The sequence below is a fragment of the Salvelinus sp. IW2-2015 genome, linkage group LG22 (genome assembly GCF_002910315.2).
Source record: "Salvelinus sp. IW2-2015 linkage group LG22, ASM291031v2, whole genome shotgun sequence".
Lineage (NCBI taxonomy): Eukaryota > Metazoa > Chordata > Actinopteri > Salmoniformes > Salmonidae > Salvelinus > Salvelinus sp. IW2-2015.
Window position 1 is genome coordinate 4,318,725 of NC_036862.1, and position 19,459 is coordinate 4,338,183.

The 19,459-nt window shown below is 42.0% G+C and overlaps 1 protein-coding gene across 1 annotated transcript in view; it reads left to right on the forward strand.

Moving 5' to 3' along the window:
- Positions 1 to 323: 323 nt before the first annotated feature.
- The window catches only part of LOC111949540 (out at first protein homolog), a 29,173-nt gene continuing 10,037 nt past the window's right edge, over positions 324 to 19,459 (forward strand). Inside the window, 4 exon segments of the mRNA XM_023966807.2 lie at positions 324 to 479; positions 526 to 1,177; positions 16,710 to 16,844; positions 17,321 to 17,501. Coding sequence (XP_023822575.1) covers positions 947 to 1,177; positions 16,710 to 16,844; positions 17,321 to 17,501 — 547 coding nt within the window. The 5' untranslated portion in view covers positions 324 to 479; positions 526 to 946.

Below are 19,459 nucleotides of genomic sequence, written 5' to 3' on the forward strand. Positions count from 1 at the left end.
CCATATATAAATTCAGAAAAGAATACGGACTATTTCGATTAGGTGAATTAAAACCCATAATCATATTTACACAATCATTTTCACAGAAACTGTTATAACAACTGCAGTAGGTTTATCTTCTTGTGCAGTAGTGGCAAAAATGCTTCATAATAACAAAAACGGTATTATAAATATTCAGTTGACCTTCTCTTGTGGCCTATACCATACCATATGCTATAATTATTGTGCAAGCTTGGATTTTCTTGTTGGATCACAACCAAATCATCACATGCCCTTGTGCTACATTTCGAGGGTGCTGTGCCTTTAAGAGTCGGCAACGCTGGTTCAATTCACAGCGCCGTCGGTGAAAGTTTTGAGGCCAAGCAAGTAGGATACTCTGCTGTAGTTTGGATACTGAAGGAAGTGACGGGACTGAATGAGAAAAAAAAGAAAATATATGAGGATAAAAACAGAAAGCAGATTACGAAGCAACGTGCTGTGTTACGATCGAGAGAGAGAGAGAGAGAGAGAGAGAGAGAGAGAGAGAGAGAGAGAGAGAGAGAGTGGGATACTACTTCGCGCATGATTCTGATATGCATTGAAGTCGTGCGGGTCAAAGTTTTTTTTAGTTGGTACAAAGTAGCTGTGAAATGAAAAGCAGAGATTGAATTCTTGATCGAGGTGGGTTTACCTACTGTATGCGTTTGACAATTCACCCGAGTCGCGTTAATGTTTGTACAAAATCAAATCAATCACGGCATGAATTATAGCGTAAAGCATGGAAGACGAACAACTGGTTGGATTTCATATATATCTTTTTTTTTACAAGGAATAGATCGCAAAGGGGCTACCTGTTGAAACTGAAATGCTACTAAATAATTATATGTTAATATTGAATAGAGACGGTTGGATTTCTCCTGGACTTTAGTATTTTTCCTCTGTCAAGTTCAGTTCTGCGTCTTYTGGAATGTTTGGGAGTTGTGTTCCACCGGTTTCAGCTCGAATAAATGCATTTCTCTGGGCACTAATATTTTTAACAACGTTCGGACTTTGTTCAGAGCTGAAAGTTCGTGTTCGTTTAGCTGATGGACAAATCACAGAGGAARTTCTAGAAGCAGACAGTGAAAAAGACTCCATCACACTTGAGTTCAAACAGGAAGATGGAACTCTCATAACATTTGTCGCTGACTTCAAACAGGTGAGCGGCTCCAAATGTGTTTTGCCCCACACCTTCATTGTTTTGTGTTGGGTTATTGCCCAATGACCACCTATGTTGCCAGCCTGATCAGCGGTAATGCAGATGTTGAATGAAGACTATTATACCACCATGTAACTAATTTAGAAAACAGTACACCATAGCCTAATCGTGTTAGTCTAGCCTGTGTCATTTCAGTGCTGATGAGTTGACTCCCTGGCCATGGGCCCTCCTCTCCTCATGCTGGTAAATTCCTCAGCATGCATGAGTGGATAATGTGAGGTGGCACAACAAACTGAATATTGAATTAGGCTCTCACTTGTAAGGATCGGTTTAGGAATGCTATTCGTACTCTTTTGCAATACAACTCATGTCTTTTACTCTGAGCCTGCTCAGTCCTATCAACACGAAGGGCCTAGTCGGAGAGCAAGGGCCATCCATACAACTCCAGTGGTTCACAAACTTTGTTGTGCCAGGGACCGGAAAGCTATGGTCCTTCTTTCGTGCAGGACCAGTTCCATTAAACAAATGGCTACATTAAAACTAGCACAAAATAACCGACTAAACCAGTGTCCACTAACCATAAGGGACCCGTCAGCAATATCTCCAGGACCGGTGCTGGTCCATGGGCCAGAGGTTGAGAAACACTCACTGCTTCAGTGTGACATGTGAACCAGCACACATGCAGCCTGTTCCCCGGGTGCCTCTGGTCACTGTGCACTACACTCCGACACAGACCAAAGGCATGCGTCTGTGATTGTTGCAATCCCACAGAAACGGACAGCCTTCGCAAGAAGTGAAAGGGGGGAGATTTTCTAGGATTAAGTGGGCATGTCTGACCTTTTTGATCTGTGGTATGGTTCACAAATCAAATGGGGAAATGTTGTGATTAAAAGAGGCCGGCGCGTTGCCAAATCGGCGATGACACATCTGAGCACATCACACCATGGTGGTGAAGCCTGTTTAGCCAAATTAGCTACAGGCCTCTTTCCTCTTGGTTTCCTCTCTGTTTGATCAGTTCCACTTGGAGGCCTGCCTCTCCATTCCGTTTACATGTGCTTCTCATTTAACTCTCTATCTCAAGTATTTATGGGAAGTTGGATCAACTTTGACTTCAAGCGGCCATGCAGAATTTACTGCTCAGATCCGCATCTGGAAAGGAAAGCTCTTAAACGGGATATCAAACAATGGGTAGCAGTAAATGGACAGAGTAGATATATATGAATGGATTTGTTGCTGTCATGATTTTGTTCACGCGACCAGCCAGCTAGGTGTGTAGATGCTGTTATTATCAGTCATAGCCTCATGCCAAAATCCCCATGAGTTGGCATGGGTTGTGAGAACAGAAGTACTGTAATCTATGGGATCAGTACAACTATGAGAATCGGAATGAGTCATTCCGTGATAAGAAGAGGGGGGATGAGCTGAAAATTTTACATGGACGTGTGGCGAAATGATATGGCTACCTAACAAACCACACCTCAATCTGTAGGAATGGATAATTCTTATTCCCCATTTGCATGAAAACAGCTGGAATGTGTATTTTCATTTACAATGTTCAAGCAAGCACTTGACTCCAAAATGTATCCCCTGATTCCCAAAAATACATTTTTACTAAAAAAGGGTGATGCAATTGCCAAAGTCTCTATACTAAAATCAAAAGACCACTGCTTTACATTGAACTCCAATGTTGTGGCACATTCAGAATTACCCAGGCGTAGCAGTTACGATAACAGAACTAGAGCATCAGAACAGTGCTTTTGCCAACCTGATAAGGTACTGATTACTTTAAAACAAGTAGGGCAGGGTACCCCAACCGAATTTGGCCCGCGGGTGTGTTATTTTTATATATAATGATTACGTGTGTGTTGGACTGTTAAAAACACCAGCAAATCAGCACTAAGTTATTTTAATTTTGGAAATCTGTTCCAAAGTATTCCCCATGCATAATATAGAGAGAAACAGTATGTAATCGTGTACAAATGTGAGCAAGGTTTGAAATATTGATTTAGTTAAATATTATATCAGTTTGGGCTTCTTGCGGTCAAATTTGCATTTGACAAATTATTTGTAATTATGTTCCGGCCCCCTGACCATCCTCTCAAAAAAAAGATTGGCCCGTGGCTGAATCTAGTTGATGATCCCTGAAGTAGGGCATCATATTCTAATTCTTGTATTTTTAAGTCTCTAGTCTAAGACGACCTAATGTGAAAACTAGAGGTYGACCGATTATGATTTTTCAACGCCGATACTGATTATTGGAGGACCAAAAAAAGCTGATACAGATTAATCAGCCGATTTTTATTTAATTGATTTATTTGTATTTATTTATTTGTAATAATGACAATTCCAATTACTGAATGAATGAACACGTATTTTAACTTAATATAATACATAAATAAACTCAATTTAGCCTCAAATAAATAATGAAACATGTTCAATTTGGTTTTTAAATAATGCAAAAACAAAGTGTTGGAGAAGAAAGTAAAAGTGCAATATGTGCCATGTAAGAAAGCTAATGTTTAAGTTCCTTGCTCAGAACATGAGAACATATGAAAGCTGGTGGTTCCTTTTAACATGAGTCTTCAATATTCCCAGGTAAGAAGTTTTAGGTTGTAGGAATTATAGGACTATTTCTCTCTCTACGATTTGTATTTCATATACCTTTGACTATTGGATGTTCTTATAGGCACTTTAGTATTGCCAGTGTAACAGTATAGCTTCCATCCCTCTCCTCGCCGCTACCTGGGCTCGAACCAGGAACACATCGACAACAGCCACCCTCGAAGCAGCGTTACCCATGCAGATCAAGGGGAACAACTACTCCAAGTCTCAGAGCGAGTGACGTTTGAAACGCTATTAGCGCGCACCTGCTAACTAGCTAGCCATTTAACATCGGTTACACCAGCCTAAGCTCGGGAGTTGATAGGCTTGAAGTCATAAACAGCTCAATGCTTGAAGCATTGCGAAGAGCTGCTGGCAAAACGCACAAGTGCTGTTTGAATGAATGCCTACCATCGCTCAGTCAGACTGCTCTATCAATTCATAGACTTAATTATAACATAATAACACACAAATACGAGCCTTAGTTTCCGGATTCGACCATATTAATGACCTATCATCTCAAACAAAACGTGTATTCTTTCAGTGAAATACGGAACCGTTCCGTATTTTATCTAACGGGTGGCATCCATAAGTCTAAATATTCTTGTTACATTGCACAACCTTCAATGTTATGTCATAATTACGTAAAATTCTGGCAAATTAGTTCGCAATGAGCCAGGCGGCACAAACTGTTGCATATACTCTGACTGCGTGCAATGAACATAAGAGAAGTGACACAATTTCACCTGGTTAATATTGCCTGCTAACCTGGATTTCTTTTAGCTAAATATGCAGGTTTAAAAATATATACTTCTGTGTATTGATTTTTAAGAAAGGCATTGATGTTTATGGTTAGGTACACGTTGGAGCAACGACCACTCCTTTTTTGCGAATGCGCACTGCGTCGATTATATGCAACGCAGGACACGCTAGATACACTAGTAATCATCAACCATGTGTAGTTATAACTAGTGATTATGATTGATTGATTGTTTTTTATAAGATAAGTTTAATGCCAGCTAGCAACTTACCTTGGCTTCTTACTGCATTTGCGTAACAGGCGGGCTCCTCGTGAGGCAGGTGGTTAGAGCGTTGGACTAGGTAACCGTAAGGTTGCAAGATTGAATCCCTGAGCTGACAAGGTAAACATCTGTCGTTCTGCCCCTGAACAAGGCAGTTAACCCACCGTTCCTAGGCCGTCATTGAAAATAAGAATGTGTTCTTAACTGACTTGCCTAGTTAAATAAAGGTGTAAAAAAACGGCGTCCAAATTTACCGATTTCCGATTGTTATGACAACTTGAAATCGGCCCTAATTAATCGGCCATTCYGATTTAATCGGTCGACCTCTCGTGAAAACAAGTGTAATGTTACCTTGAATGAAAAGCGAAACCTCMCCAGAGTTTCACTTCAGGGCACAACCTCCAGCCCACGACACTGGTGGAATAAAATCGTTTCGGTCCTTTTYTGAAGACAATCAACTGGGAATGTCTAACATTTGAGGGGAAGAAATATCTGGGAATGATCACGATGATGCAGGCCAGGCCCGCACACACTCATCAGTGAGAGAATGTTTGTGGTCTTTCCCAACAGTTTGAATGTGAACCACAAAACTAGCTTGGCTGTGTCCCAAATGGCACTGTATAGCCTTTCCCCCCCAAACAGCTTTAATTTGTCAGGGCATGGACTCTACAAGGTGTTGAAAACGTTCCACAGGCATGCTGGCCCATGTTGACTCCAAYGCTTCCCACAGTTGTGTCAAGTTGGCTGAATGGCCTTTGGGTGGTGGACCACTCTCGACATGGGGAAACTGAGTGTGGAAATACCCAGCAGGGTTGCAGTTCTTGACACAAACCGGTGCACCTGGCACCTACTATCATACCCCATTGAAAGGCACTTAAATAGCTTGCCCATTCGCCCTCTGAATGGCACACATACGCAATCCATGTCTCAAGACTTAAAAATCCTTATTTTACCTGTCTCCTCCCCTTCACCTACACTGATTTGAAGTGGATGTAACGGTGACATCTATAAGGGATCATATCTTTCACCTGGATTCACCTGGTCAGTCTATCATGGAAAGAGCAGGTATTCTTAATTTTTTTTGTATCCTCTGTATATAGGGAAAACACCAGGAGACAACAAACATGCTATTTACACAAGGGAACATAACATTATTTACAGTACAGTTAAATTAGATCTTTAGAAAGAGGATACGATATGTTTTTTTTTAAGCTAAACTTTGCTTTTTGCCTGAGTAACCTCAGTAACCATTCCATGATGACATGGCTCTATACATAACTGAGCAATGCATTAAATCTCTATTTTTGGTTTGGGTACCGTAACGAAACCATAGTGGCTTGTCTGGTGGGGTATGTACTCATATATATATATATATATATACACTGCTCAAAAAAATAAAGGGAACACTTAAACAACACAATGTAACTCCAAGTCAATCACACTTCTGTGAAATCAAACTGTCCACTCAGGAAGCAACACTGATTGACAATAAATTTCACATGCTGTTGTGCAAATGGAATAGACAAAAGGTGGAAATTATAGGCAATTAGCAAGAACACACCCAAAAAAGGAGTGATTCTGCAGGTGGTGACCACAGACAACTTCTCAGACCACGTTCCTTATGCTTCCTGGCTGATTGTCTTTATGGCTCATACAGACCACACACAAGTGGCTCAGGTAGTGCAGTTCATCCAGGATGGCACATCAATGCGAGCTGTGGCAAAAAGGTTTGCTGTGTCTGTCAGCGTAGTGTCCAGAGCCATGGAGGCGCACCAGGAGACAGGCCAGTACATCAGGAGACGTGGAGGAGACCGCTACCTCGCCTTTGTGCAAGGAGGTGCACTGCCAGAGCCCTGCAAAATGACCTCCAGCAGGCCACAAATGTGCATGTGTCTGCTCAAACGGTCAGAAACAGACTCCATGAGGGGTGTATGAGGGCCCGACGTCCACAGGTGGGGTTGTGCTTACAGCCCAGCACCGTGCAGGACGTTTGGCATTTGCCAGAGAACACCAAGATTGGCAAATTCGCCACTGGCGCCCTGTGCTCTTCACAGATGAAAGCAGGTTCACACTGAGCACATGAGCACATGTGACAGACGTGACAGAGTCTGGAGACGCCGTGGAGAATGTTCTGCTGCCTGCAACATCCTCCAGCATGACCGGTTTTGCGGTGGGTCAGTCATGTGTGGGGTGCATTTTTCTTTGTGGCGCGCACAGCCCTCCATGTGCTCGCCAGAGGTAGCTGACTGCCATTGAGGTACCGAGATGAGATCCTCAGACCCCTTGTGAACCATATGCTGACATTGCACATTTGTGGCTGCTGGGGGTCATTTTGCAGGGCTCTGGCAGTGCACCTCCTTGCACAAAGGCGGCGAGGTAGCGGTCTCCTGCTTCTGGGTTGTTGCCTCCTACGCCTCCTCCACGTCTCCTGATGTACTGGCCTGTCTCCTGGTAGCGCCTCCATGCTCTGGACACTACGCTGACAGACACAGCAAACCTTTTTTGCTACAGCTCGCATTGATGTGCCATCCTGATGAACTGCACTACCTGAGCCACTTGTGTGGTGTAGACCCGTCTCATGTACCATAGGTGAGAGACGAGCTTCAAGGACCAAACATCAGCCAGGAAGTATAGGAAACTGAGAAGTTGTCTGTGGTCACCACCTGCAGAATCACTCCTTTTGGGGGTGTCTTGCTAATTGCCTATAATTTCCACCTTTTGTCTATTCCATTTGCACAACAGCATGTGAAATTTATTGTCAACAGTGTTGCTTCCTAAGTGGACAGTTTGATTTCATAGAAGTGTGATTGACTTGGAGTTACATTGTGTTGTTTAAGTGTTCCCTTTATTTTTTTGAGCAGTGTGTATATATATATATATATATATATATATATACACTAAAGTATACCCTGGTTCGAATCCAGGCTGTATCACATCCAGACGTGATTGGGAGACCCATAGGGCGGCGCACAATTGTCCGGGTTTGGCCGGGSTAGGCCGTCATTGTAAATAAGAATTTGTTCTTAACGGACTTGTCTAGTTAAATAAAGGTTACACACACTGAMCAAAAAGTTATTTTGTTGGAGTTATGTATGTCCCCATTACCAGTAAAACATAACCAAAACCTATTTATTTCACTTACTTCCTGTGCTGTTTCGCTGTTCAGTCGTTTCATTCTCATCCAGGATTTCATCATGCATGTCAAGCATTGAAGTTTCAGCTCTCTGTCCGTGGCCTTTCTTCCTCGGTGCACATGTTTCCATATTGTTCAGCTGTGTATGTAACATTTCACGTAAAACCTGTTTCTTGTCTGCATCGAAGTAGCGGCCCTTGTACATAGCATCGAGCATGGTGGCGACACAGTAAAGAGAGAATGCCACCGACTCGATTGTTCACAGCCTGTGTTGGCAGTTTTGTTGAGCAGGCGTTTCAATGCCATGACCGAGGGTATCACGTCTGTTGCAGGCGCAGTTGATGAGCTTATTTCTCGAGTCAGTTGTTCGACTGGAGCTAGCTAGTATGTTCATGTTTCAAACATGTTCTCAAGTGCCATTGAAATGGCAGCAGCGGTATGATAACCAGCATGAGCATGCAATACGACTTTCCTCCGTACGAAATCCTTGACGACCCACTGTGCTATCAGTCTTGGCATGCTCATGGGGCTGATTTCGTTGGTCCAAATGTCAGTCGTGACGCTAATAGCAGTGACGCTATTACTGTGTAACTCCGGTAGGGCAACATCTGAAAAATAGCACACTTTGTAGTGTGTACCAGTGCTCGATCAGTCGGCGAAAGCCAACATCACCCACAACAGAGAACGGTTGATTGTCAAGGGCAACGAATTCCATTATCTTGGCGTTAATGGATTTTGCCTTTTGAGTTCTTGCTGAAATGTTCTTACTCTTTCGAATGACTGCTCGACTTGTTGACTGCTCGATCCACACAGCAGACATTGTGGGCTAGGTTAGGAATGCTGTGTTGCATGTGTAGCGCAAAATTTTACGTGGAGTCATTACGTCATGTACCTACACTACCATTCAAAAGTATGGGGTCACTTAAAAATGTCCTTGTTTTTGAAAGAAAAGCACTTTTGTCCATTTTTAAATAACATCAAATTGATCAGAAATACAGTGTAGACATTGTTAATGTTGTAAATTATTATTGCAGCTGGAAACRGCTGATTTAATGGAATATCTACATAGGCGTGCAGAGGCCCATTATCAGCAATCATCTGTCGTGTCTATGGCATCATTAAATTTGAATACTTATTTTATCAAATCAATTCTCTGTAATTATTATTATATGATTAAACTAATCATGTAAATGTAATTAACTAGGGAGTCGGGGCACCAAGGAAAATCTTCAGATTATAAAGTTATGATTTTCCTAATTTAACTCTTCAGATATTTTAATATCTGATCAATTTGTCTTCTAATTAATTAATTATTCTTTACCTCACATTAGTCTCATTCCAAACGTCRTAAATTGTTGGTTATCTGCACGAGCCCAGGCCTTACTATGAATTATCCATACATCAATTGTCTTAATAATTTATTTACTAACTAAATAATCACATAAATGCATAAACAAACAGCAGCTATGGTTAGAAGGAAACGATAGGGGAGGTTCCCTAGTGGACTAAGCCGATATGACGGCTTGGCGGACAAAGGAAAGTGGGTGTGGACTGAGAAGGGCGGGAAAGACACTGACTACACAGTTGATAATTATATCAATTGAAATGCTAATCCTTTGCACTTGAACGCTCACTCATTCGGGAATAATTGCAATCAATATATATATTTACGCCCAGTGTGTCAACGTGGTCTTTGTTGGAATCGTCAGTCCCTTCTGTTGGAAAGTTCATCCGAGCGTCTCTCTCTCTCTGCTTCCCTGAAGTCTTTTGTGGTTAGAATGGATACTTCAGAATACCATTCAGGAATGCTCTTATAGAATAGATGTTTCGGCGGTTGTCGGTCTTCGCATCCCATGTTGATATAATTTCTAGCTGCAGACTAGTAATTAGTATCTAAGATTTGCTCTTATTCTGTCGGGATCGATAGTCTCAGAGTTTAACCATGTCCAGCCGTGTAGCCAATGCTCCATGTGGTATGGTTAGGAATTCAACAACCATTACAACCTTAGCTTAAACTGAGGTTTTTGTGGTCTAAACTCAACCTGTGCCCCCTCGGTCGGTGTCCATCGAGGTATGCGTGGTCTGAAGAGGATTTCTTCAGGAGGGGTTTTTATTCGTAACAGTAGAAAAGGGCTGTTCCATGACGCTAGATCATGTCTGTGCTCACGGGGGCGGGCCAATGACTTAACTTTAAAGGGAAACAATTCTTTCATATTAAAGGTTTCACATCATATTACATCATTTCACAAATAGTTTCGTTTTTACTCATTCATTTTATACAAGAATTAGATGCAAACACCATATTTGAGAAATGTACATATTCAGAGATAGTCATGTGTTTCCTGTCCTCTCTGAGGTCACTAAATGAAACACACTCGTCATACCCGTCCCTTTAGGAGTTCACCATGTGAAATCGTTTGTTCTCTCAGTCTCTTTCTGCAAGGCCCACGGAGAGGGTCTCCAGGAATTTACGACCTGAGATAACAGTGTGTATGTGAGAGAATACCCAAAAAGGGCCACGTCATAACACATCACTCCTGTGTTCCAATGGCACGTTGTTAGCTATTCCAAGTTAATAATTTTAAAAGGCTAATTGTTCATTAGAAAACCCTTTTGCAATTATGTTAGCACAGCTGAAAACGGTTGTGCTGATTTTAAAGAAGCAATAAAACTGTCCTTTAGACTAATTGAGTATCTGGAGCATCAGCATTTGTGGGTTCGATTACAGGCTCAAAATGGCCAGAAACAAATACCTTCTGAAACTCATCGGTCTATTCTTGTTCTGAGAAATGAAGGTTATTCCATGCGAGAAATTGCCAAGAAACTGAAGATCTCATACAACGCTGTGTASTACTCCCTTCACAGAACAGCGCAAACTGGCTCTAACCAGAATAAAAAGAGGAGTGGGAGGCCCCGGTGCACAACTGAGCAAGAGGACAAGTACATTAGAGTGTCTAGTTTGAGAAACAGACGCCTCACAAGTCCTCAACTGGCAGCTTCATTAAATAGTACCTGCAAAACACCAGTCTCAACGTGAAGAGGCGACTCCGGGATGCTGGCCTTCTAGGCAGAGTTCCTMTGTGCAGTGTCTGTGTTCTTTTGCCCATCTTAATCTTTTMTTTTTATTGGCCAGTTTGAGATATGGCTTTTTCTTTGCAACTATTTAATACATTTTAGAATAAGGCTGTAACGTAATAAAATGTGGATAAAGACGAGGGTCTGAATGCATTGTATGTGTGACCGATACTATAATTGCAGCTCATTTGTCTCACACATACACACTCTGGTTGAGATGAGCAACAGATGTTGGGAATATACCTGACACACTATCACTTTAAATTGACTATGCCTCTGTACCAACAATGCCACGGTCGTGTGAACGAGAACATTAGCTCTCTCTTAAGTCTTTTATCTGTGTTCATAAATGTATTGTGTTTCACAACTCCCTTAGCCCTCAGGCTGTTTTGTGTCTAGATATTCTCTCTTCAAAGAAAATGTATTTATGAATACGCCCAAACAGTAAGCAACTCTCGGGATGAATTGATTTATTTCTATCACACACCCACTTGTTTGTAAAGAGCAGCGAGCACAGCGGTTAGCCTTTATGAGCAGACTCCCATTGCGATATATCTCTGACCCGTTTGGCGGCTACCCATCCCTTTTTATATCCTTTCATAGCCATCGCATATCTCCCAGTAACCTTGGACAAGTAGTTGGAAACTTGAACAATAACTTGGTCCCACGTTGCAGCACAATTACCATCGCACCTTTTTTTGTTTCCAACTTTTCATTATTATCTGGGTGGCTAACACGTTATTYGGTTGCTCGTGTGGGAATTCTGTGAAATTTCTCTCAGCATTTCCTCGTGAACGTGAAGCGGGGTCCGGTGTGCAATGCGTCTGAAGTCGACTCATTTACCAGGTCGTATGCTTGACTGAGGCCATCCCACTTTGTCACTTGCACAAACTTGTCAGCCTTTTTTTCAACGGGCAAGCAGTGTCACCTTTTCCAGGAAATGTTGTGGTTTTAGGAATGGATGCCATACAGGTTAGAACTCTTGGACCACAGGGGCCATCCAGTGAATCCATCCAGTGCAGTTGTGTAAGGTCCTGAGTCATATGGGAAGGATATGGACTCCAACTCCCACCATGTATTGATCCCTGTGTGGAAGATCTGCTCCACAGATAACAAATGGGTCAATACACAGGACCTGCAGGGCATTTCCTCAGAATATCTTTTACGTTTAGCAGGCAGTCAGCATGCACACTAAAGAGGGAGGTGTGGAGGAAGAAGTGTGTCTAGTTTCTTTCTCTTAAGACGAGCTGCTTTCTGCTGGTAGCCTTGTTTTTGTGTGGCAAAATAATTAGGGCTACATTGTTATTTAGTGGTTCACTCTAGGCCAAGTTTGCTGTTTTGGCGATTTTTAGCCTGCTGTTTTCAGAGCCTGTTCCCATATATTTTTTTTGTTTGTTGCTGTAGCCAACTCACTGCTGTGGTTGTTGGCTACACAGCACGAACAGAGCCTTTCTCCCATACTCATTGTCTTCTACTCTGGGCTGCTCTCCCTGAGGACTGCCTCCTGGCYTCGTCCACTAGCGGATGTCTTTATTCTGCTCTGGGTCGCCAGGCAGATGTTGGGCTTTGAACACTGCTAATAATAAAAAGGTCTTGTGTCGTTCCCACAGTCGGAGACAGGCAAGAGGGGAAAGGGCAGGCACAGTAACGCCAAATACCTTTTGAACTTTTCGCAATCAAATGCTCCACAACACTAGACCTTTTTAATGTAATTTTTATGACAATGGATATGGTTTCTGCTTGGTTTAGCCCATCTATATTCCCTTTTTGGACTGTAGCTCAACAAGGAAAGCAAGCCACCTTGTAAAATCAACACTAAGAGATACGTTCTATCAGAAATGGCTAATTTTCGATATGTCAACGGGGCCTGAACTCCAGTGTGTTTTTAAACCTATCAAGCAACAGATGATGGGAAAATGGCCATTCCTACACATTGTAGATGACCTCATCGATAAGACCTGTTTTGATGGTGTTATTTTTTTACTTTAATGCGTCTTTTCTCTTCAAGGGATAACCAACTCGATCTCAAATTTAAGTTCGCTATGTTTATATTCAGGATCTTCCTGCCTGTCCTGTGAGGTTATTTTGGGTTGTCACTGTTGTTGTCTCCCAAACGATATTGAGCTACGAAACTTATGATGGTCCATAACTACATATTAATGTTACCATTTCTTTGGGTCATAAAAATATACAGCTTGTCTTATCTGCGTCGCACCATTTACAGTGCTAAAGTTTGGCATAAGGGGAAGGAAAACCTAGGTGGGCAGAAAAATTACACCATGGAAATGATGAKTAAGTATTYGCTCAATGCCTGAGCWATTTGGATTCTGAAGAGGTTGCKCTGGATCTTGATGTCCGCTGCCTATTGCAGGATATGAACTCTGGGACAAAGGTGGGGGCTGGAGCTGTATGGGACTGAAGCTGTAGCTGTAAGCAGGGGCGTTGCCAGCATCGAGTCTTCTCGTGAGCAAACTCATTTATAATGACTAATTTTCTAGCTAACTGGTTTTCAATTGAAAGGATGGCAAGGCTGTTCAACCTGTCTTGGCACATTTGTAGATCTTAGTTATTTTTGTATACGTTTCAGCTTACTGAAGTCCCGTTCGCATCCAGCAACTGTTACAGGCATTGTACAGAAGAGTCGCAGTGCAATGGACACCTCTCCAAAAAATGCTCCGCAGCTGCATCTTGTGGATGGCATTCAGGAGCTCTACAGGAGGAAGACCATCTGAAAAAGTGGCACCRTATCGTCTTTAATGTCGCACTTCATTTTCAAATCCATATGTGAGATCTTTGGTGTACTTGTTTCTCAATTTGTGGCAAGGTTTGTGTTTCAGTCTTTTTCCTAAATGTAAGTATTGGTGAAAACTCCTCGCATATAGCTTCAATCGTGTGGAACCGCATGTCCAACTGACTGATTGAACTATCCAGAGCCACATAAAACACTGTTGTGAAATCCAGCGTCTGACTTCTGTTCATTTGCTATGTCAATCTCCAGTCTCATCAGGGAAACTCCTCTGCTCCTCTACACCAACTAAGTGCCAATCAGTGCACTGACATTTTAAAACATTAGATAACAAATGGGCTTGGACTCCTAGGAAATGAAAGGCCAATTTTCTGAATGTCAAACGAGAAGACATGTCTGTTCATTTTGGATATCAATGCAACACACTCATTTTGTCAGGTTGCTGAATGTTGGGTAAAACGCATAATTCTATATAATTTGTGGTCATATTTCCGCTTATAGCAGATGGGCTTATTTTATCATGTTTTCTCATGGCACTTGGCACATTTTTAATTTAAAGCACAAATATGTAGTTCAAATATTAAAAGTGGTCACTGTTTTGGTAAAAAGCTGAAGGATGTAAATGTAACCACTCAAATTCATAAACGGACCATACATGATATATCATTTTATAATTTTTTTTTTTACAAATATTGGAGTTAATCTTATATTTTGGGCTCTGATGGGGTTCCATGAGGCATAAGTAATATTTCAATAATCAATGGGTATAAATCATTAATTTAAAAAATTGGTACATCAATCAGATTGCCCTTTTTAAATGTGTTCACAGAAACCCATTTACTGGTTCTGATAGAACAAAGCCCCTGATTTTTAATGTATTTATTTTTTATTACAGATTCTCCTGACTAGTGTACAATACACACTTCACTTTAGGGAAGGGACATATTTAAACATGAAAATGCTTGAATAAAAATGACAAGCTGTACAGTTGTTACAATCCTATCACACAAATGTGTCAACGAGTTGAGTTCTCTTTGTCATTTTAATTGTCAATCTTTTAGGTTTGGGCAGCTGTGGATACAACCAGTGCCAGTCTCTGAAGTGCAAGGGAAGTAGAGTGGGCCAACAGGAAGGGTTACACACACACACTCCTCACCCAATTAGCATTCCTGTKTGCGTCCCAAATGGCACCCTATTCCCTACATAGTGCCCTGTGGGCCCTGGTCGGGATACCATTTAGGACACAGCTCCTATCTATCGATTAGCTCTTTGGCCCTAGCCCCTTTAGCTGTTTGAGAATCTGGATAACTAAATCAGACTAGTGGTGGAGCTTCCATCATATTGTTTCCACCTTACAGATGTACTTACGTCAAAGGGTTAGGGCCAGAGGTAAATGGTAGGGAGTGAATTGGAGCCGACTATCTATGCAAATTGATTTGAGGTGGCCAGTAGCTTGTGCTCAGTCACCATCTGCTGCTAAAGACATTTGCCTTTGCTGACAAGGCATTTGCATAATGCACTGATAAAAAAACAAAAAAACATTACCAACCCACTTGCCAGATTTTTTAAAAGTAGGATCTATCTTTTGATCGCTTAGGCTTTAATACTGTCTCGCATGGTGCCTTGCTCTTGACATGGCCTATTTGCGTTCTGTCATCATATGAGCAGGTATACTGCTTTTTAGCCACTTTCTGACACCGCCCATCATTGGTTGCACGATTTTCTCACTTATCGTGTAACCTATTGTATGTCTTTTCTCAAGCGCACGGTGTGGCTGTGGTAGTTAGGCCTGGGACTGGGAGGGTGCCAACCTAGTGTGACTTGACACAGAGCTTCTGTTGCAGCCCAAAGTTAGGACTATTTCATGATCCTACTGGTGCTGTTGTATTTATAGAACAGAGGGTGTCATCTTATTTGTTTAAAAAAAAAAAATTATAGCCATTTTACCGGGTTAGTGAAACCACCCCAAAAATGCCATAAATGGTTTTAAAATAAAGTKCCAAAAAACATTTTTCTTGTACAAAAAAACCCACTTCCGTTTTCRCCTTTTTTTAAATTCACACACAGTAGGTCTCCAACATACTGTAGAGCAGGATGTTAAATGTAACATATAGMTGTCACCCAGTCTTAACACCTGCCATAAAACAATGCTGGGGTTGGAGAAGCCTTGGCTGCATTACCATGTCCTCCACATGTACTACCCCCCCTCTGCTGCTCTCTGCCTCGGTTTCTCCCCTATGATGTTGGTTTCAGAGGATAGGAGCAGTGCTGCTTCCCTGTAATTACCCTGAGTGTGCCTGGAGAAGTCCCTCCGCGGGCTGTCTGGTTCTCCGCAGACTGTCTGTGTGTGAGAGACGTCAGGGAAGGGAGAGCTGATGAATGGGGGAGACMGGTCTGTGGCTTTGCTGTCCTCGGCTGGAACTTCTCTTTATGGCCTTGGGGCCACAGCCAGATCTCTCGTTCGGTTGCCAACAGCAACAAAGTTGTGGTAAAACCTTCCTTCCAACATCTTCATTTTTTAAAACGTTGTTCACATGAAGAGTGTAACGAGATGATTCACCTGTTGAAGTTATGGGTGTTGTAGTTTAAGAAGAACTCTTTGGGCACTGATTTGACTGTGTAAATAAGGAGACTGAATGGGAATTTATTTCCAAATCTCTCATTCTGTGGTTTAGTGTGTAACAGTGCAGATGCAGGGTTCAGGGTTCAGTTGCTTAACTTGCATTCCAACCTTGTTTCAAGCCAACTATACTGGTCCAAAACAGTATGGCGCACACCCTAGCAAAACGTTTAAAAAAAAATGTTTTTTCTTTCTTTCTTATTGGACAAGTCCAGGAAGTCCCTCGCTGTTTCAATTTTTTTCTTCCATATGGTGCATAATGAACACGACCCAGATCCTATGCAGTTGCAGTTACCCTGCCTCACAATCRGTCTCCCTCCTTCCCTCCCCTTCAGCATGTGAAGATCTTCCGGGCGCTCATCCTTGGGGAGCTGGAGAGGGGCCAGAGCCAGTACCAGGCCCTGTGCTTCATCTCGCGCCTCAACCACAACGAGTTCATCCCCAGCGAGTCCATGGCCCGACTCAGACAGGTATGTGTCGCCYACCGGGGTTCTAACCCGGGCCTCGGGTGCCTCAAGACGGTTAGTTGCCGAGGTTAAAGGCATTAGCTCAGGGAGCTAACAGAAGTATTCAGGTCTCAGGCAAGTTTAGTCATCGCATGAGAGTGGATCCAAACCTCCTCTGCTACATATGCACTAGTAGTACAGAGAAATGTAACTTTCTGAGTTGCCCTGTTTTTTGAGTGTGTTGAAAGTGTATCCTTCCTCTCCTTCAGGTAATCACTGATCTAACAACATGATACTTGCTAGCAAGAGGTTCCCATGTAGCTTCCACCTATTCCTGCTATGTCAGATCAGTGATAACACCAAAGGAAGGGTACAGGGAATAACAAATAATAAGGCCAGTGGGTATCTATGCTGAGAGTGTGGGGGAAGTGAATGAGCATTATCCCATTTTGATAAAGTGACCTTGGCGACATGACTGACTTTGTCCTGCGGTCCGCCAGAAAAACCCTCGATCCATTCGCACGGCGGAGGAGAGGCGGGGCCTGGACCAGCTGACCATGAACGTGGCGGTGAACCTGAGCCAGGCGTGGCAGCTCAGCAGCCACATCCACAACATGTGCAGCGAGGCCCGGGAGGCCATCTACACCCGGGAGAGGGACGTCAAACATTGGCTGGAGAGAGGTCAATATTATGAATATGTGGGCACATCGTCACAGATTTGAATTGATTTTGGGCAACCGACATGTACAACAAAATGCACAATGTGGACCCAGAGGATATCGCTTGAAAGTATGAATTAAAACGCTTATTTCCAAAGTGGTCCTCAATGGTAAAAACATTAACACATAATGATTTAAAAGACAAGAAAAAATTACAAACAACCATAAATGCATTCATTTATATTGACATCCTAAAAAATTGCACTATTCACTGCACTTCTCCCTAACCTTAATCAACCACATTTAAAACAATCTATTAATAGCACATCATACCGATCCTTCAAATAAATACACCTGACCASCAGTAGGGGGCACAAGGGTCAGTGGAGTGGTTTCCCTTACTATTACGACCTTGTCCAAATTAAACTTTGCCTGCTATTTTAACTTTTTCTTTGCTTGATCTCTAAGGGAAGGCTATTCCATAGACAAATTCCTATATGGAAAAACGTGCTCCTCGCAGTACTGTTTACTCTTGGGATTTTACAAGACATAACACTGGCTCTGGTATTGTGACTGTGTTGGTTATAGACCATATCAATGTGGGTTTTCATGTAGCCTGGGGCACGATCATTTAAGATGTCAAGCATATGATTTAAGTTGGTCCACTCTGGACTCAAGGCATCAAGCCCACCTCCCGGAACTCCTGTAACCCTATGTGGGTCCTAGGGGAGACATTCAGCATATACCTGATAACCTTATTTTGCATGACCTGCATTCTCTTTTTCAGCTTTTTTGAWAGCAAACTATACCAATCAGAGCAGGCATAATAAAAATGACAGATTCAAGGTTGAGACAAGCAGTTTAACTTTAATGTTAAGATATCTAGTAATGATATAAATGGAATTTGTTTGCCATTTTTTAAATWTTTWWWAAAWWATTTTTTTTTAGCAGCAATCAGGTCTCCAGAAAGGGATTCATCTAGGGACACAAAGATAAGATACTTGTTTTAGATTCGCTCTCCTTGCCTGCACAGTTTACCGTTATCTTGTCAGCCCTAAGCAATCTCCGTTTTGTTCCAAACAAAATCGATTCAGTTTTTACCAAATGTAGTGATAATTTGTTGTCAAGCAACCAATCTCTAACAAAATGCAGTTCCTTAAAACTCAGGGTCTCCTCTATGTAAACTGTATCCTTCCCTGATACCAGTATGGCGGAATCATCAGCATTTAAGAGTTTGCACTTTACTGTATCTGGCATATCATCAACGTGTATATAAGAGGCCCTAAAATTGATCCCTGTGGCCTGACAGAATATCAACATTACATTACAATTCACTGCTACATAATTTAGACCCATGCATTTCAGTTTCATCAGGAGAATATTATGGTCCACAGTGCCAAAAGCTTTCTGCAAGTCTAACATGACCCTACCTGTATAGTTCCCCCTTCTCACTTTCCTGCTTAATGTGGATATGGCAAGTATCAGTGGAATGAGCTGTTTTTGAGCCAATGTTCTTTAAAATGTTCCACAGTTTACGATGCTGATGTAAGGTGTCATTAACGGAATCTATATAGTGTTGGGATTTGGTCTTATCCATTTTGTATCTTGCCTGGTTTCTACAGTTAATATAACCATCATCATCTTGTTGTAGATTTGTCCTTCTGAATCTGGCCAGGTAGCGATCTCTTCCTTATGAGGTCTAAGATCTCGGAAGTGATCCATTTCCCTGACCGCTGTTTTGATTCGAATGTGTTTCATCGGAGCCAAACAGATCAKTTAAAAAGATACCAAGCTTGATCAACATCACAATTTAGTACATGAGACCAATCCAAAATTCCAAGGACCTCTACATAATGTTTTTTTGAGTATTGTTTCATAGACCGTACCTTCATGTATTTATTACCTGGCTCTAGTAGCATTTTGGATGTCTTACGTGTACAGTAGGTTACCATATGATCACTAAAACCATCTAAGACTCCT